Here is a 16,654-nt window from a genome sequence, read left to right on the forward strand (position 1 = left end):
AAAAATGTTTGCTGCTTTAAAGACATTAATGGTGGCGGGGTGATCAAACGCGGTGGATTTATATAATTAAATAGACATTTCTAACTTTGCTGAAAAGCATACTGGAGAATGAGTAAAGATGCGAGGGAGGAAAACAGGGGGAGATGACATGCAGCGAAATTCACAATCCACAGCGTCACCGCCACATGGGCAAGGCTACAGCCTGCTGAGCCAACAGGACGCCCGGGGCTTTGGATATTTTGGTCAACTGTCCCTTTTAAAAAGTCAAGCTTACCCATTAGGAATGAATCTGATCATCAGCTACAGTAGGATTGTTTTTTCTAGTGACCACTGGCCTGCTAATCTCTTAAGCCAAGACCAACCACATGTATATCTCAACCTTTTCTCCAGTGGGTCTACAGCAAACATGGAACAGATGAATATTTTTGATTTTCAGGTTGGTTAGGGGGCATTCGGTGTGGTAAAAACTTGCGTAGGTGTGTGTGTCCATGCCGTGTGTGTGTGTGTACAGATTTGTGGAAGAGGTCAGGGAGGGTAATAAAAACAGGCTTATCTCCACTCGTTAGGCACAGGAGATAAGAGATGCAGAGGGAGACGCTGCAGATTTGTGCTGTCGTATTACCGGGCCAAACAAGCGAATACCAAATTACACTGGCGATGGAGCGGGATGACAGGAAAAAGGGATGATGGGAGTGAAGGCGGGATGGATGGAAGGGCGAGGGGAGGAGGCAGAGATAAATGCAGCAAAAACCAGGCCTGCGCAGGGAAGCTGAGGATAGGCCAGCATGTTAACCTTAATCCCTTCAGGGAGATGCGTAAAAACACAGGAAGAGAGAACAAGGGATTGAGAGGAAAAGAGAGGGATGTGAGATCTTTGTCTTCCCGCTCTCTCCTTCATCCCCTCAGTGTGTGATCAGCCAGTTGCAGGCGGCAGCCGGGAAATCCTTTTGTACCTATCTGAAGCCAGCCTCTTAATCACAGCCTTCATCTCACTTGGCTCTTCCTGCTGCCTCACCCTCTTTTGATTCCTCTCCTCTCACCTCCTCCATACTCAGCCTCCCTCTCCCAAACTCCACTGTTTGGACCCCGCCATCTCAACTTGACTCATCAACGAATCCTCTTTCGCTGAGTACTCTCTCTTCATTTCAGCTTTCCCGTCAGAAAACTTTGTGCATATGAGTCACTAAGGAGTGCTGAGCTGTTTCCTGAATTTTTTTTCTCCCCCCTTTACAAGTATTTTGAGACAGAAATGAAGAGAGTAAAGGTAAGTCGGAAAAACTCTCGTCAGTGGCCGTGAAGCTGCGGCCGGTATTCAGCCATGCATCCCAAAGCTCCAGAGATTCTGGTGGTATTTCCAACTTGCCGGAGTGGGTCTGCGGTAATTTCAGACACTTTCAGCCAACCATCCAACCTCATCTCCTCTGCCCTCACTCCCACTCCATCCCTCCCCCCTCCGCTGTACCCCGAGGGAGAGTGGTGGTCTATGGTTGACTGGCTGGTCAGGCAGGCAAGGGTGAGCGATGGAGGGCTCACATACAGGAAGGGATAGATGTGTATCTGACTGGATGGTCCCTGCATTGATCTGCTGACAGGAATGGAGCTGACCTTTAACTGAGTTTGAACTGTGGACCATCTCATTCACAGTAAAGATAAAAAATAAGAAAAAAAAAAAAAAAAAGCAGCGCATGGTTAGGTTGGAGATACAGAATTGCTCTCCGCCTCTGGGCACCAGCGATAGAAATTTGCTGCTATTTTGTGTGCACGCTTGCTTTTGTGTTTAAATATGTATGTAGATATGTCTTCGAGTATGCGTGTGATGTTTGGAAGGCAGCGGGGCAAAGGGCACGCTGCAGACCAGCGTGTGTTTGTGTGAATATGTCAGACTGAGTGATGAGATTACAGCACAGGATGCCAGCTGCTCCTTAATACAATGTCCTGTGTGTGCGTACATGAGTGTCTATTTAGCGTTTGTACGGGTGTATGGTCTTAATGTACTGTGCGTCGGTAAGTGCGTGTCTGGTTGTATGTCCTTGGCAAAGAGCTGCAGGGATTTAAACGGGCTCAGCAGACGTACAGTACACGTACACACACACACACACACACACACACACACACACACACACACACACACTCTCTCTGTCTGGGATATTTCATTAGTGCAAGACATGGCTGCTGTCCAGGGCCAACACAGAGGGCACGCTCTCCCGTCAAGTCATTCACACACAAGCACCACACCTCAATCCTTAAAACTGGCCCCTTTTCCTGCAGCTCTCTTCTCTATTAGAGGTTATCAGAGAGGAAGGAACAGCTTTCTACCTGAAACCTGCTGAGTCAAATGAGTTTGGTTGGATAATGACACTCGTGAGATAAGCGGGGTTGGGGGGGGTCAACTCTGTAGAGTTAAAAAAAAAAAATCCCTGAGCCAAAATGGAGGAGGGCAGTGTGATGATAAACAGTCACGGCAGTGGAATGAGGAAGCAGTAACAGAAAAACACTCGAAATCCAGGCAGGTATCGAGGTTAGAGTGAATGCGCCTGGAGCCGTTCGGTGCTTTGGTTTTGAAGAGACACAGCACCACCAGGTGGCAGGTGGTTTACACTGCATCGATTTGAATTTGCATGATTGGACGTGCCGTGTCTAATGCCAAATTTCAGTCACATCTGTTGGAAATCAAATCAGAGCCTGGATGGCTGCTGCTGTTTCACTTCCAGTCCATCTCAATTGCCTGAGCCTTTGTGAAGACATTGTTTTTGTATTCTGTGTTTTTCCGCGCAAATCATCCCTCCACTCCCGTTAAATCACTTAATGGAAAACACTCCCTCTGCAGAGCCATCGTTCCTTTGAAAATGCCACCGTAAAATGTTCTCCGCGCTCCTTCATGGCAGTCCTTGTAAAAAATCGGACTAATTATTTAGCAGTGTTCATTTTAAAGTTCAGATTTTTTTTTTGTTCTTTTATAACCGCAAGTCTAGGTTTTATGAGTGAGCTGAAACAAAATGCTTTACAAGCTCCCGGTTAGACACTTTTAAGAGTCAGACTGTTGAGTGAATAATTAGTTTTCATTTCCTGTAGCCCAGCCTGAAATTCCTCCCCAATGGCTGCTTGTCCTCTTTATTACACAAGTGTAAGAAACCTTCAGTGACCTATTTGCTGTAAATCTAATGTTAGGACATATTGACAAAATAAAATATGTTTAAAATATTCTAATTTGATGATCAGTTTTTATTATTAGCACAGACAGAGAATCGCTTTATTTCAACGTGAGCTTGAACTAATATACCAGAAAGTATCTATGTCTCATATCACAGTAGTAATAATATCTCAATCACCTGTCCTTGTACACAACTCATTTATGCAGTGGAGCAAACTTCAGGTATTTTTTAATGGTAAATCTACTAAATGTACACTGTGTTATTCGCATTGTATTTAATCTTGAGAATAAAACGCAGAATACATGATTGAAATGCATATTTCACTCCATGCATGAGTGCTCTGGCAGTTTGTGTCCCTCCAGAAACAGAAAACTACTTTAGATGCAATGAGGGCACCACATGTTGATTATGGTTCCAAGATGGGAGCAATACAAGTTTTGTGCTGAGGGAAAAAAGCAATGGAGAACTTATTTGTATCCCACCGAATAACTCCAAATAACATAATTAACTCAGTTCACCCCCATCAAAATAAGATTTTCAATTTATTATAATAAGGGAAGATTTTTGTTTCATCGTTAAAGAGTTGGAAAGCTTAGTGGGTTTTGTCGGGGCTCTGCGGATTAAGGTGCACATTGTGCTTTTGATATTGAAGGTTCAGATCTGCTTTGATTTTTTTTTTAATTTCATGTCTTTTATTCTGTCATTCTCATGTTTTTACTTTCTAAAGTCTTCAATCAAGTACAACAAAACCCCCAAATTATCATAACACGCCACAAAATGAATGTTTATAAAGCCCATTGTGTAGGTGGTACACAGGAGCCATTACTTAGCACAATGACAAGCATGAAAGGGAGAGAAAACCAAAGCAAACGTGCACGGGAGAACACGTCGCCTCGGCGGTAAAAGATGATGTGCTGGGTTGTAATAAGTCACAGCCAAAGAGATGATCATTAGGACACTTTTTGTGCGAAAGAATGAAAATTATTTTAGGAGACATTCAAAGCAGTCTATTGTTAGAGGAGAATTGTAATTAGAGGACTAACAACATTCAATCACGACCCCTCCAATTATTAGGACCAGAGTCTGTTCTCATCAAATGAGCTTCAGATCCTCTCTGCCCTTTACCGCCCCCTCATTAGCATAATCCCCTGGGAATACGGGGGGGATAATGAGCCGGGTTGCACCTTCAGTAAACACAGTGTGTGTGTGTGTGTGTGTGTGTGTGTGTGTGTGTGTGTGTGTGTGTGTGTGTGTGTGTGTGTGTGTGTGTGTGTGTGTGTGTCAGTTCATGTTCAGTGTGGTCATGGTTCATTAGTGGAACCTCTGCATGGCTCCTCTGGTTCATCTTAATCACCCATGTGACTCAACACTCTAATCAAGGCCCTTTCTGTACTTCACCAGCATAGTGTTGCACATAGCTACACGCGCGCACACACACACTCTCATCCTCACTGCTGAGTCTTTTTTTATAAGGTCACCTTTAGTCACGAGGCTGACGGTGTTGTGTAACTTATCTTATCTACCATCTTGCACTATCTGACTTCTACCAATGTTTGCTACATCAGTGGTTCCCCAGCTTGAAGTGCAGGGCCCTCAAAGGGGTCACGGGATGAATCTAAGAGGTCGTAAGATGATTAAGAAAATAGGAAAGATGATGAAACATAGTTCTGCTTCACAAAAAAATTCTGAACTCAAGGTTCGCTTCTTTTTGGCTGCATCTTACAGCCTTCCAAGAAGATCGATACCGCTCCCATTATCTGTTTATGGATTCTGAGCTGTGGCCAGGCAACTAGCAAAGACTCCAGGAAGTTACTGATCCAAGCCAATAAATAGTCTGGTACAAAACCCCCTTAATCGCTCCTTTCCACCTCTGTTTTTGTAGAGATTAAACAAACAAGATACAACATGTTCATTAGTGGGCTTTAGAAGTACCGTCAGGTGGATTCTGTTTCCTTTGAGTCAAGCTGCTGTTTGCCTCTTTCAAGTCTTTGTTTAATTAGTTTATGTTAAGCTAAGCTAACAGGCGGCTGGCTGTAGCTTAATATTTTTACAGACAGACATGAGATGACATCAATCCTCTCATGTTACTCCACACCACAAAGCAAATAAGAATAATCCCCAATATGCCAAAATATTCCTTAATTGTTGCTTTTTCTGGTGTAATAGTTGATAGTTTTACCTCGTCTGGTTTTTAATAAAGTGAGTTAATCAGAATCAGGACTTATAAGAGGCTCCAAATAGCTATGGCTTTATTGTGGAGTTTTATAAGGCAATAAGGTTGTGAATCATCCTGTTAAATAATACTGCTAATGGACTTCACCAGTTGTTTTCTCTCTTCTCTTCCTCTTCTCTTTCCAGGTAACCGTCTTCCCGAGAAGGGTCCCACTACAGGCAGCATCATAGGAGCCATCATCGGAGTCATAATCCTGATAGCCATCATTGGAACAGCCATAGCAATGTACCGCAAACACCGTAACAACAAACTCAACGGAGAGTGAGTGTCTGTTGGACTGAATGAGTGGGTGGCTACAGTCCCTTCTGTTCAGTTCTCTGCTGTTTTGTTTTTCCCACGCCTGGGTGTTTGTTTTGTACATTATTCGCCAATTAGACGAACCGCCACACCTCATATTTCTATGACTCACCCGACAGCTGCATGTGTTTGTGTTTCAGGGGTCCACCCAAGTACAAGCCCCCCCCTCCCAAGAAGACCAACAGCTCTGCTAACAGGGTGAGTCACCGTCGACAAATGCCTGGCAGGACAGCAGCATCATTAACCAGACAGTTGTGCCAAGTTGTTCTACACGCAGCACAGCTAACAGATACCTGAAATACACTGACTGATGTGTGTGTCCTCAGCAGCTGAACACAAATTCTGCCCCGGTGACCGAGGACAGACCCCTGCAGACCCAGTACTACAGTACCCAGAGTGCCGAGCCAGTCACGGTAAGGCACCATGTTGGTTAAACATGCAGAGATGGCACACAGTCAGATTACTCTAACTCAAATATACATTACTCATAATGTTGTTTTTTTCTAACTTTGAGAACACACACTCCACCGAGGTTTATTTACCAAACTTTTTTAGCTATCTTGCTGTCATCAGCGTGGTGTCTGAGGTTGTTTTCAGTTTTCTATGGATGCTATAAAAAGCAACATAACCTATGTCTGTTATTATGTGTTGCTCAATCAAACCATTGTAAACTGCAGGGCCTTTATTCTACAGGGAGAAAGATCACCTTAGAGTATAATGAAACTGTTGCAAAAATGACAGCCTCAAATGTTATGCAGTGTTTAATTAACACTGCATAAAATGTGGAAAAGATGTTCTATTTTAAAGTTTTTTTTTAAGGGAACGTTGGGGCTTAAGGGGTTAATGACAGTATTTCAACTGTAGTCAGTTTGTGAGTTCCTGAATAAATCAAGATGTTTATTTAGCCATTTCAATATCGCACTGTGATATTCAGGACTGTGGGTGAGCTGCAGTCTCATTGTTTGTCAGAGGAGTGAATGGCCATTTAGTTAGCACTCTGTGGGCAGTGAAACAGAGGTCTGGAAACAGGCTGATCTCAGTCGGCACTGACTCGACGTTGTTAAAACTAATTGTGTGTGTCACTGCCCAACTGCAGTAGTGTTACAAATACACAGATTAGCTTGAAGAGGACAGAATACGAGCGGTTCACTTGGCTTTTTCATTACATTCATCAAGCCAAGGGGACATTAAGCAGTGTGTTTGGTATTACGTTACTTAAATTGTTCACAGTCAAACTGATAATAGATACAAACAGTAGAGGAACTAACTTATTACATTTACCCGTTCTGTCCACCATGTGTCTCCAAGTTTGCAGATTTTGAACTGCAGATTTTTTAAATAAACTAAATAAACTTAAAATAATCCCCATTTGGATTAGCTGGATAACGCATTACGTAGAGATACGCGGTTCTCACTCCCCAACAATATGTAAAGTAGTTAAAATCGGCACAACCTGTACAGCAGCAATATGCAACATATACATTTACTCAGCAGCAATATGACACCCAAAGCATCATATATACTAGTAAAACACTGACCATGAGACCATTTTTAAAGGACTTGTAGTGACAGTGTGGTATTGATACTTTTCCTTGAGTAAAAGATACTTGTCTCACCACTGGGATGCAGCTTTCCCTTAAAATCTGGACAGAAAACTGCTGTATCACGTTCCAGCCTCTCAGAAACCGAAGAAAGAAGTCCCGTCTGCAAAGATGCATCGTGCACCAGGAGCTTTTGAAACAGACGATAATGGAGCCGGATTTAAATTTCGTCGTATGTGCAGGATGGCATGTTTACTGTTGTCTCGTTGCTGGCAGGACCTGGATGCCTATCATGATGAGGAGGATTATGGTGAAGACGAGAGAGAGCATTACCACTCTGCTGCCCCCTCTGGCTGGGATGATCCTGGAAACAACGAGGTCCCGCCTCCCTACATGCGCACAGACAGCGACCCCCAGGACTATCATCAGGGCCCCAATGTCAACCGCGGGGATAGCTTTGTGTCGCCCGCCATGTTTGTGTGAGACGACACGGAGAAGACGTGTGCGTGTGTGTGTGTGTGTGTGTATTTGTGTATGTGTGTAAATATGCGTGCATGTATCAGAGTATGGGTGAAAATGTCTGCAGGCTTCAATGATGAAGTAATAACTTGAGCTCTGTGACTTGTGAATGTGAACATTTTATGCTTAGCTATGAATTTTCTAGTCTGTGCTGCAGGGACGGAGTTCTGCCCTGTCTTTTTGTTTAAGGATATTTATCTGTGATCAGGTTACTAGTAGTATACTATGAAATCATCAGGTTCAGTTTCAGCACTGAGCTGCCATGCATCCTTGAATGTGGAGCTGCTGTCACACACGTCATGGTTCCTGACATGCCTTGGTTAACAGAAGCACAATCTGTGGGAATTATGTGTTACCTCTGTCTAGTCGTATCTGTCTGCCGTTGTTGGTTTCCAAACCCAGCTGGCACGAAGTCGGTGTAAAACAGGCGCCCTGTGGAGAAGCTTTTAGTTGCAGTTAATCGTGCAGCGCCGAGACAAGACCTGCAGACCATGACGACATCAGGGTGTAAAGCACAGCGAGGGGGGTTAACTGCTGGAACAATATGTTAATGTTTTTGTTTGATTTGAATAGTTTTTTCATTATTTTTTTAATGACTTCTGCATCTGGCCTTTGTCTTCTCTGAGGCTTGGAGTTCACCTCGTGTTGAAGGGAACAGAATTTAAGAGCTACTGACTGATCAGACTTGATTGGCCTGCAGCCTTCTAGCTGTAACACTTGATTTATTTTATTGTTTTACTCGCATCCATTTTTAAAGCCATACTAAAACACTCAACAGTTGAACTCTGACAAGCCACAGTGCTGTATTTCTACGGGCTATCTGTTACTTTAAAATACTGAAAACTTTTGTGTCTATTTTTTTATCATTCACTTTGTCTACCAGCATGTTCAAATGGATTAGGATAAATCTGGATTATGTCCATGAAATCTGTTGCAATTCATCTCTCTAGTGGAGGATTAAGTGGTTCTTTATGGAGTTCAAAGAGGGGTTGACACAGAGCCTGCTAGTACACTGATGTGTCCGTCCATTATCAGGGACAAGGGTTAAACAGGTCTGTAAAACTTTTGATCATTTTCCTCTCATTCATAAGGCCACCGTGTCTGTGCATGTGTCTTAGTGCCAACCAGTTTATTTTATCAAACAACCTTCAGAGAAAAGTGATTTATTTTCTCTTTTTTATCGCATGATGCTGATTTTGATCTCTTTTACTCTTCTAGAATTGTATTTTCAAAGTCATCTTGTTGATTCAATAAACAGTTGAATTGTGATCCTGGTGGAATCAGTCAACCTGAGTTATTCTTTTTTTTTTTTTTCTTTGCAGCTGCAGATGTTTTTCAGCCCAGTTGTAATTCCACCTTTTCACCATGTGGCGGCAGTGTGGACTGAAAGTGTAGCAGGGTTTAGCCCAACAGAGATTTACAGCTGTGACTAGCACATGCTAACATCTACTACAAAAAACACAGAATATTCAGGGAAATAAAGGTAGTTCAGTTATGAGTGAGTGCTGTGATTATTGTGACTTAATTACATTTACCAGTAAATGATAAGGCAGAGTATAAGCACGCAATTGCACTGTCACACTGCAGCTGCAGTACAAACTTATGTCCATGGGAGGGCTCTAGATTTTAAAGGCTGAAACTGCAAGAGGCTTTAGCACACCTGATACTGTGGCAGGCATTTGTTCTCTGCTTCCTCTCCTCTTGTCTGACTCATCTCTTTCTATCTTAAGATGCATTTCCTCCAATCCCGTACTCACAGTCCATGAAAAGTCAGCTGGCACGAGAAGAGGACCATTTTTAGATCAACGTGATTCATTTCCATCACTGAGACTGCGCCAAAGGAGCCAAAATGTGCAGTCTTATAGATGCAGAAGGGGAGGATTACATGCATCACCTTCCTGCACTACTGACTCATATGTTTAAACCAATTGAGTCCTGCAGCTTAGCCATATTATTTGGGGTGCAGCAGTGTCCTGAATGAGCCAGGCCTGGTGCAGATTAGCCTCTGGTACTGCAGATGAAGGTGAGGCCTGACTAGCTACCCACCATGACTCTGCAGTCTGTTCTCTGCCTGTACTCTGATCACATAGGTACATGGGGATTCTAGGAAGTAGTTAAAGTGTAAGAGCTTTATTGCTGACATAATGCAATTTGCAGCTAAAGGCCTTACACACCAAGATCAGCTCACACTCCTCTCACCAATGCTAACTCTAACTTTCACTCTGTTTGTCACCTACAGTTGAAGATGGCGTCCATGAGCATAATTTTTTATTAATGTATTCTCTCTAATTTTAGTTGAGCTGCAGAACGTGGTGCTGACTTTGCAATGTACATTAAGGTGTCCACTTTATAAACATTTCGATCAATAAATATGATCTGGGGGTCGCGCAGGAGTAGTAACTCTCTCTAATGGCTCTGTGTGTATTGATTGAAGGAGGGCTCCATCGGTATGGTGGGAATGCACGCTCAGTCAATGGAGTACTCAAATGTTTAGGAGACATAAAGATTCAATAAGTTGGTTCCAAGTATTTTTGAGGATCAAATAGAGTTGAATAGAGCAAGTTCCCATGCTTCGCTGTGTTACTTTCCTGCAAACTAGCAGTGATCTGTGTAGTTCCAGCATTATGGGATTAACAGACTATGTGAATCGGCAGCCAGGTAATGAGTGAGGGAGAAGGCAGAGAATAAACCTCTCATGCCTTCAGTGCTGCTAAGCTGGCTAAAAATAGAGGCAGAGGAGAAGGATTGAGAGAATCGGGGTGGACAGAAAAGATGGGGGGATGGAGGAAATGACTGATTTGACTCCCAGCAAAGTAGGTGAGGAGGGATTAACCAGGTGACCTTGACTGTCAGTGGAACAAATGTGCAGCAGCACATGTTAAAGGCGCTCAAAGAAACATGCATCATGTACCCACATTGATCCAGAGTGCTCTTTGAGTCACCAGCAACCTGACCTGATGGACAAACTCTGCCCAGGCTCATCATGTGTATGACAGTGATGAGCATGTTCGGCTGTATGCTGTTGGCTTGGTTGGTGAGTACACCGAGATGCACACACGTTTGTAAATGCGGGCCTGTTTTAGCCTGACAAGGCTGAGGACACCTTGAATGACCTTGAATGTCTATTTTAAGAGCTGGAAAGAAATACAGATTAAAGCAAACTGTTAAGATTAAGAGGCAATTTGACAAAGTTGAATCACTTCATCTCCAAAGAGAATAAATAGAACTTGGTTCAGTGCTGCGGCGCTCTTTAAGTGTGGAGCTGAACCCTCAGACTATAAGAGGATGAAATTACCACGTGGCTGGACCCCCATGGTGACAGCATGTGTGTCTGTAGTCCCTAATGTGCTGATTAAAAAAACAGAGTTGTAGTTGTTTAAGTAGATTATAATTTAAGCATCCATGATTGTAGCCCTGTTTTCCACTGGCTCTCCAGATAGTACCCCTAAAGCTCCTCACCTGCTTCTCAGCTTCCTTTCTCTCCATCCCCCTCTCTTATTTTTTCATCGCTTCATCATCTCTCAACGGGGCTAATTCTGTAAACACCAGGCCAGAAGGACACACTGTGTGAGAGGAGAGCAAGAGGACGAGGGAGGCACGAACACTCGCACCATGGTGAGTGACACTGTCATGACGCCCTCGCAACGGGGACGGCATGTGAGTCTGGAGAGGAATGGAGAGAGAGAGGAACTGATAGAGCGGGGGGAGTAGATAAGGGGCGCAGGCGATGAAGGAGGAAGAGAGAGAGAGAGGCTTTGGGGATTAAAGAGGAGATGATGGTGGAGGGCAGACAAGGCCAGCGGACAGCTGGGAGAGGCCTGGCGCGGCTCAGTTTGGTTCAGATTTGTATGTTACTTGTTTCCCAGTGTTCTCACTTTGAAAACCCACACGCTGGGTCATTAAAACGCATCAGCTGAATGCTACGTTATTACAAAGAAATGTATGAAAACTTTGGGGAAAAAACAATCTCAGGAGTGTTTTAACCTGAACATGCAAAGTGCACATAAACACATTTAAACGAGTTAAGTAAGGCTATAAATACTAGAAGTGTTGCAATGTTAAGAGAGCAAACTATCTGATTGGAGCATGATGCTGCTCCACACACACATGCTTTATATCATAATAACAGCCTTATTAATGTGAAAACTTGACATGTTTGTAATCTTCTAACAGTATTTGTTAAGTTGTCTGTACAACTGTATGCAACAGCAAAATCTGATAACTAAACAAAACAGTATGACTGAAACAAACGACCAGGACAAACAGTGTCATCCTGGGGACAGACTGATGTGATAATGGTCCTGCAGTGATATTCAATATTACAGCACTTTGCTCTCTACATGCCTAAGGCAGGAGCAGCACGGACAAACAGTGAATGCAACTATTTCTCAACATGCAGTGATGATGTAACTGAAAAGTTTACGTAGTGTATGATTAGAAAATGATCTACTTTGTTTTTATAGGTGACGACAGTATACATTTACGAGATAATTGCGGAATAATGCTCCCGGTAGCACGGATGAATTAGTAAAAATATAAATACATTTTAGAAAATATAATCATCTATGTCTCTGAAAATCTACAAACTGACAGCGAGTCAATATAAACGTTGCCAAACAGCAACACTGTGGCCACAAATGGCAGTTACAGAATAATGCTAAACGCTAAAACATTATGTAACACAAGTGGACAACAGGCAGTGAGTGAGCGACCTGATGCAGTTATGTCAGTAATAAAGCAACACCAGTTTTGAGGCGTAATCTGTAAAGTCTGCTAACATTAGCCAACATGCTAGTGGTCATACCAGGCCAAGTTAGGCTGTAGCAGGCTGTGTACTGAACTGAGCAAGAGTGGGCTTTATTGTTGATGAATTCACCTTTAATGTCTAAGAGGTGAAATGTGTCATTTCTTTAAGCTACAAAAAATACAATTCTGAAGCTGAAATACCTTTGGAGAATATAATGTGTGTAACATCACACATTTAATCCAGGTATCAATCCTGAGAGACAATCATACAGTACAAATAGGAAGTAAAAGACAAATAAGCCACACTGCTGCATTTGTAGGTGAATAGTGAATGTGTCTGCATGGGCACAACCCTGTGTGTGTTTTTGTGTGTGTGTGTGTGTGTGTGTGTGTGTGTGTGTGTGTGTGTGTGTGTGTGTGTGTGTGTGTGTGTGTGTGTGTGTGTGTGTGTGTGTGACATTTGCAGCTTGTTTCCCTGGGGCAGGCGTGATGCCAGTTGGTTTAAAATGATGGTTAATATTTAATGCTGTCAGCTCAGGTTGCATCATTCTTCTGCACCTGCTGAGTGACTCCCTTTAACTGTCTCCACATTTTCTCCTTTAAAGGGATGGGATGTCCAACATGCCCTTTAAATGTCTTCCTTGCTTATCTCTCTCACAGCTAACCCACAAATTATGTTATCTGTAATCATGGCGACCAGTCATTATTGGCGGGGGGCTGTTGACTTGTGTGCAGCGTCCTTCCTGTGTTAAAAGGTAAAAGTGTGAGAGGATGGGATGACACAGAGGGAGAGAGACAGACTGTGACATTACACAGTCTTCCAGTCACTTCTCTGCTGATCTGTAATGTCCTATACCTGCAGTACCTCCTCTTTTCTCCCCACACTCCTTTCTCTTTTCATTTCCTCTTTATTTTTCATTTTTAGTGCTGGTGTTAACAGAAACAATGGTCATTTTCACCGAGCCCAGCAACATGAGAGTCCTCTTAATCCAGTCACGTTGTGCTGAGTCTCAGCTCTTGTCCACTCAAACAGGGGTGTGTCTTCTTTCTCCTCCAATCACAGCCATTAGGCCTACACTGCAGATGCAGGCAGAGGGATGGTGCGCGCAGATGTGGACGGTCTTGTTACACTGTTAAGCAGGTGCTCCACCTGGACGGGATGTGTCAAGAGATAGAGAGGAGACTGGGTTTTATGAGCTGCAGTCATCATGAAGCACAATCATTTTGGACATGTGAACGCGGTACAGCAGAGGAGAAATATGCTTCAATCAGCAGGATAAGGTGGCAAACGATGCGGTCATAAAACCACCCTTTAGGTTTAAATATACTCGGCGGTAATTCACCCTTGTATGATGAGGATCAGTCATACGCAATAAAACCGACACACACGTTTTAATTACAGGATTCTGTATGAAACACAAAGTGGGGATGCGGACACTCATCCAGTCATAACTAATGGCTTAATAAATGGTAACTAAATGATTTACTAATGTTTGTGCTTAAAGGTTCATTGTTGACCTTGGGAACACATACCTATGATGGAATATTATGAACTCAAGGTTCACTTAAAGCTTTTATCGCCAGAGCTTTCAGCCGTAAACTTGAGCATGGAGATTAATTGTCCTTTGGGTTATCAGCTTGTGAAAAATCCTCCTGTCTGGTGTTTATCTGTTCTGTTTAATGATAATTCTAACATTATATCGAGTTATAGATGTGAGTAATCCAGTGGTACAGTGGTAGCCTAATGGTTACAGTGCATACCACCTGCAACATATACAGTTGGTTTCTGGCTCAGGGATCTTTAAGCATATCAAAACTCTCCCTGTCAGCATGTTTCCTGTCAGATGAAATCAAAAATGCCAAAAGATGATCTAAAATAAATAGATTGATGTTTGTAATCCATTAATAAATGTCCATGGATTCCTCATTCTCCAATAAGCCATCATGGATGCAGTTATACAAGCTAAACCATTAATAAAAAGTCTCCAGTTAAGGGATGTTAATAAACCAGAGGACCAGAGGCAATGCAGCTGCTTTCCAGAAGGCAGGAGGCCAAAATGTCCAGTGTGGAAGCTTCCCTGATGAACTCAAAGATCTAATTTAAAAAGACAAAATATGTTTCATGCTGGAGGATAGTATAAACAAGCCAGGGGGATTTCTCACAACCTGGCAATGCAATGTTTTTAATAATGCTTAGAATTATTATTATTATGTATTAACCATCAACAAAGCCATTGGTTAATGCTTAAAAGGCTCTACGGTCCCTTATTGGAAAGTGGTAGCTGAAGATTATTAGTAGTGACAACTTTTATTCTAAAGTTGAATGAACAGAACCGCATGTTCAGTTTCTTTTTTACTGCCTCCATTGTGCTTGCTGGCCAGTTTCCATACAAACAACAATAATGGGTTATTAAATTAAAGATGCTTGGTTACCATGTGCTGCCAGAAGAGTTTCAATGCTTGGCACATATTCTCTGAGTTTGTGGATCTTTACTGGAGTGATAAACACCAATTCTTCCAAAGGATATTCCCTCATTAGGTGTTTTGATGCTGGTGGGGGAGAGCACTGTCTAACTAACGCTGTGATCCAGTATCTCCCACAGGCACCCAGTTTGGCTGAGATCTGGTGACTGTGAAAGCTAGAGCACACAATGTGATCTGAGTCATTTTCATACTGGTGAAACCATTCATGACTCCTCGTCCTCTGTATGGAAGCGTCTGCATTCATTATGTTTCTGCACTCACCTGCCTGTGCCTGCGATATGTAAACAAATAAACCAAAGACCAAAATTGTCCAAACAAAATGACACTAAATAGAGCATTTGTTTAATCGGGACTACCCACAGTACAATAGCAGTCTGCTAACAGAGACAGACAGGCTCAATCAGCCTGGGCCACTCTGTGCTTGATTATGTGTGACTGAGTGAGCAAATGAGTAAAACCAACCAGTCAAGGCCAGCACACCACCACAGTGCCAGATGTTTCAATCCCCAGTGATGACACAACATTTGAACGACTGAGTGCCTCTTGGGTACTCATCCAAACTCCCTCCTCTTCATCATCCCTTATTTCATCCAATCTGAAATCGCATTTCTGGGCACACGCGCAACCTTGCTGTCTCGTATGCACACTCTGACACGGGCGCACCAATACACTCAAATGTCTTCCAGGGAAACACTTGAATAACGCTGTGTTTTCACAAAGTGATGAATGGCCTGACGGATCATTCAGCCAGAGCAAACAAACCTTGATTTAGTAGCACGACTTGTTAGCATGTGTTAGCTAACAAGGCATATTCTAATGAATGGTGACTTATTTGTGGGTTAGAGCTACTCAAATTAATGAGGTGTGTGTGTGTGTGTGTGTGTGTGTGTGTGTGTGTGTGTGTGTGTGTGTGTGTGTGTGTCTGCCTACTAACCTGCCAGGGTGTGTCCAGATGTTCATTTCAATTTGATCAAGCCGGCCCACCCACAGATACTCAGGGAAACAGCATGCCATTGTTTGAATTACCAATGAAACCTACAGGCAAAGTCAGCAGATGTCACAAGGACACAAAGACATCCGTCCCAATTATATTCATGTCTGTTCCACCGTGCTATTGTCAAGCAGATTGAGTTTAACCTCTTAAAATCAGTTGTCCACTGTAGGTCAACAGGACGCAATATGGCAGGACTTAATCCTGACTGACCTCCGCCACTGCCAGCATCCCCGCACTGAATAATGTGGCTAATACATTAGCATTAGTTAAACAGCTGGACACAGCTAACAAGTAGTGCTGAAATAAGTGTTCAGTATGGGCTATATGTATAGATCTTAACTTGAAAATACAGTATCATCTAATGTTTCTGATGTGATTTCTAAGAAAAACAACAAAAAATCCTAATTCAAGGTCCAGTTTCTCTTTTTTTTTCTCACTCGTTCAAATGTGGTCTTTATCAGTGGTGACTTATCATGGCGATGGCTCGCGCTGTCATTTGTTCACAGTTGTCACCTGATAACAACAGAGCTCAGCATGTAAGTTATAGTCAAAACAAACCACAAAATGCGAGGATATGCACTTAGTTCTTGTTTAGAGCTGCTATTTAACGACATTCCAGGATGGGTTAAAAGCGGAGAAAGAATTTCACTTACATGGCGTGTGCAGTTCCCTGTAACGCTCTGTGCAT

The 16,654-nt window shown here is 42.9% G+C and overlaps 1 protein-coding gene across 2 annotated transcripts in view; it reads left to right on the forward strand.

Moving 5' to 3' along the window:
* LOC139333580 (nectin-2-like) overlaps window positions 1-9,028 on the forward strand; it is a 75,955-nt gene extending 66,927 nt beyond the window's left edge. Inside the window, exons 7-10 of one of the 2 annotated variants that reach the window (XM_070966088.1) lie at window positions 5,511-5,646; window positions 5,823-5,880; window positions 6,009-6,095; window positions 7,500-9,028. In XM_070966088.1, the coding sequence (XP_070822189.1) occupies window positions 5,511-5,646; window positions 5,823-5,880; window positions 6,009-6,095; window positions 7,500-7,706 (488 nt within the window). In that variant the 3' untranslated portion in view covers window positions 7,707-9,028. The remainder of the gene's footprint in view (window positions 1-5,510; window positions 5,647-5,822; window positions 5,881-6,008; window positions 6,096-7,499) is intronic. The other variant, XM_070966089.1, reaches the window with a different exon arrangement.
* Window positions 9,029-16,654: the final 7,626 nt, after the last annotated feature.

This window comes from Chaetodon trifascialis, chromosome 7, assembly GCF_039877785.1.
Source record: "Chaetodon trifascialis isolate fChaTrf1 chromosome 7, fChaTrf1.hap1, whole genome shotgun sequence".
Classification (NCBI taxonomy): domain Eukaryota; kingdom Metazoa; phylum Chordata; class Actinopteri; order Chaetodontiformes; family Chaetodontidae; genus Chaetodon; species Chaetodon trifascialis.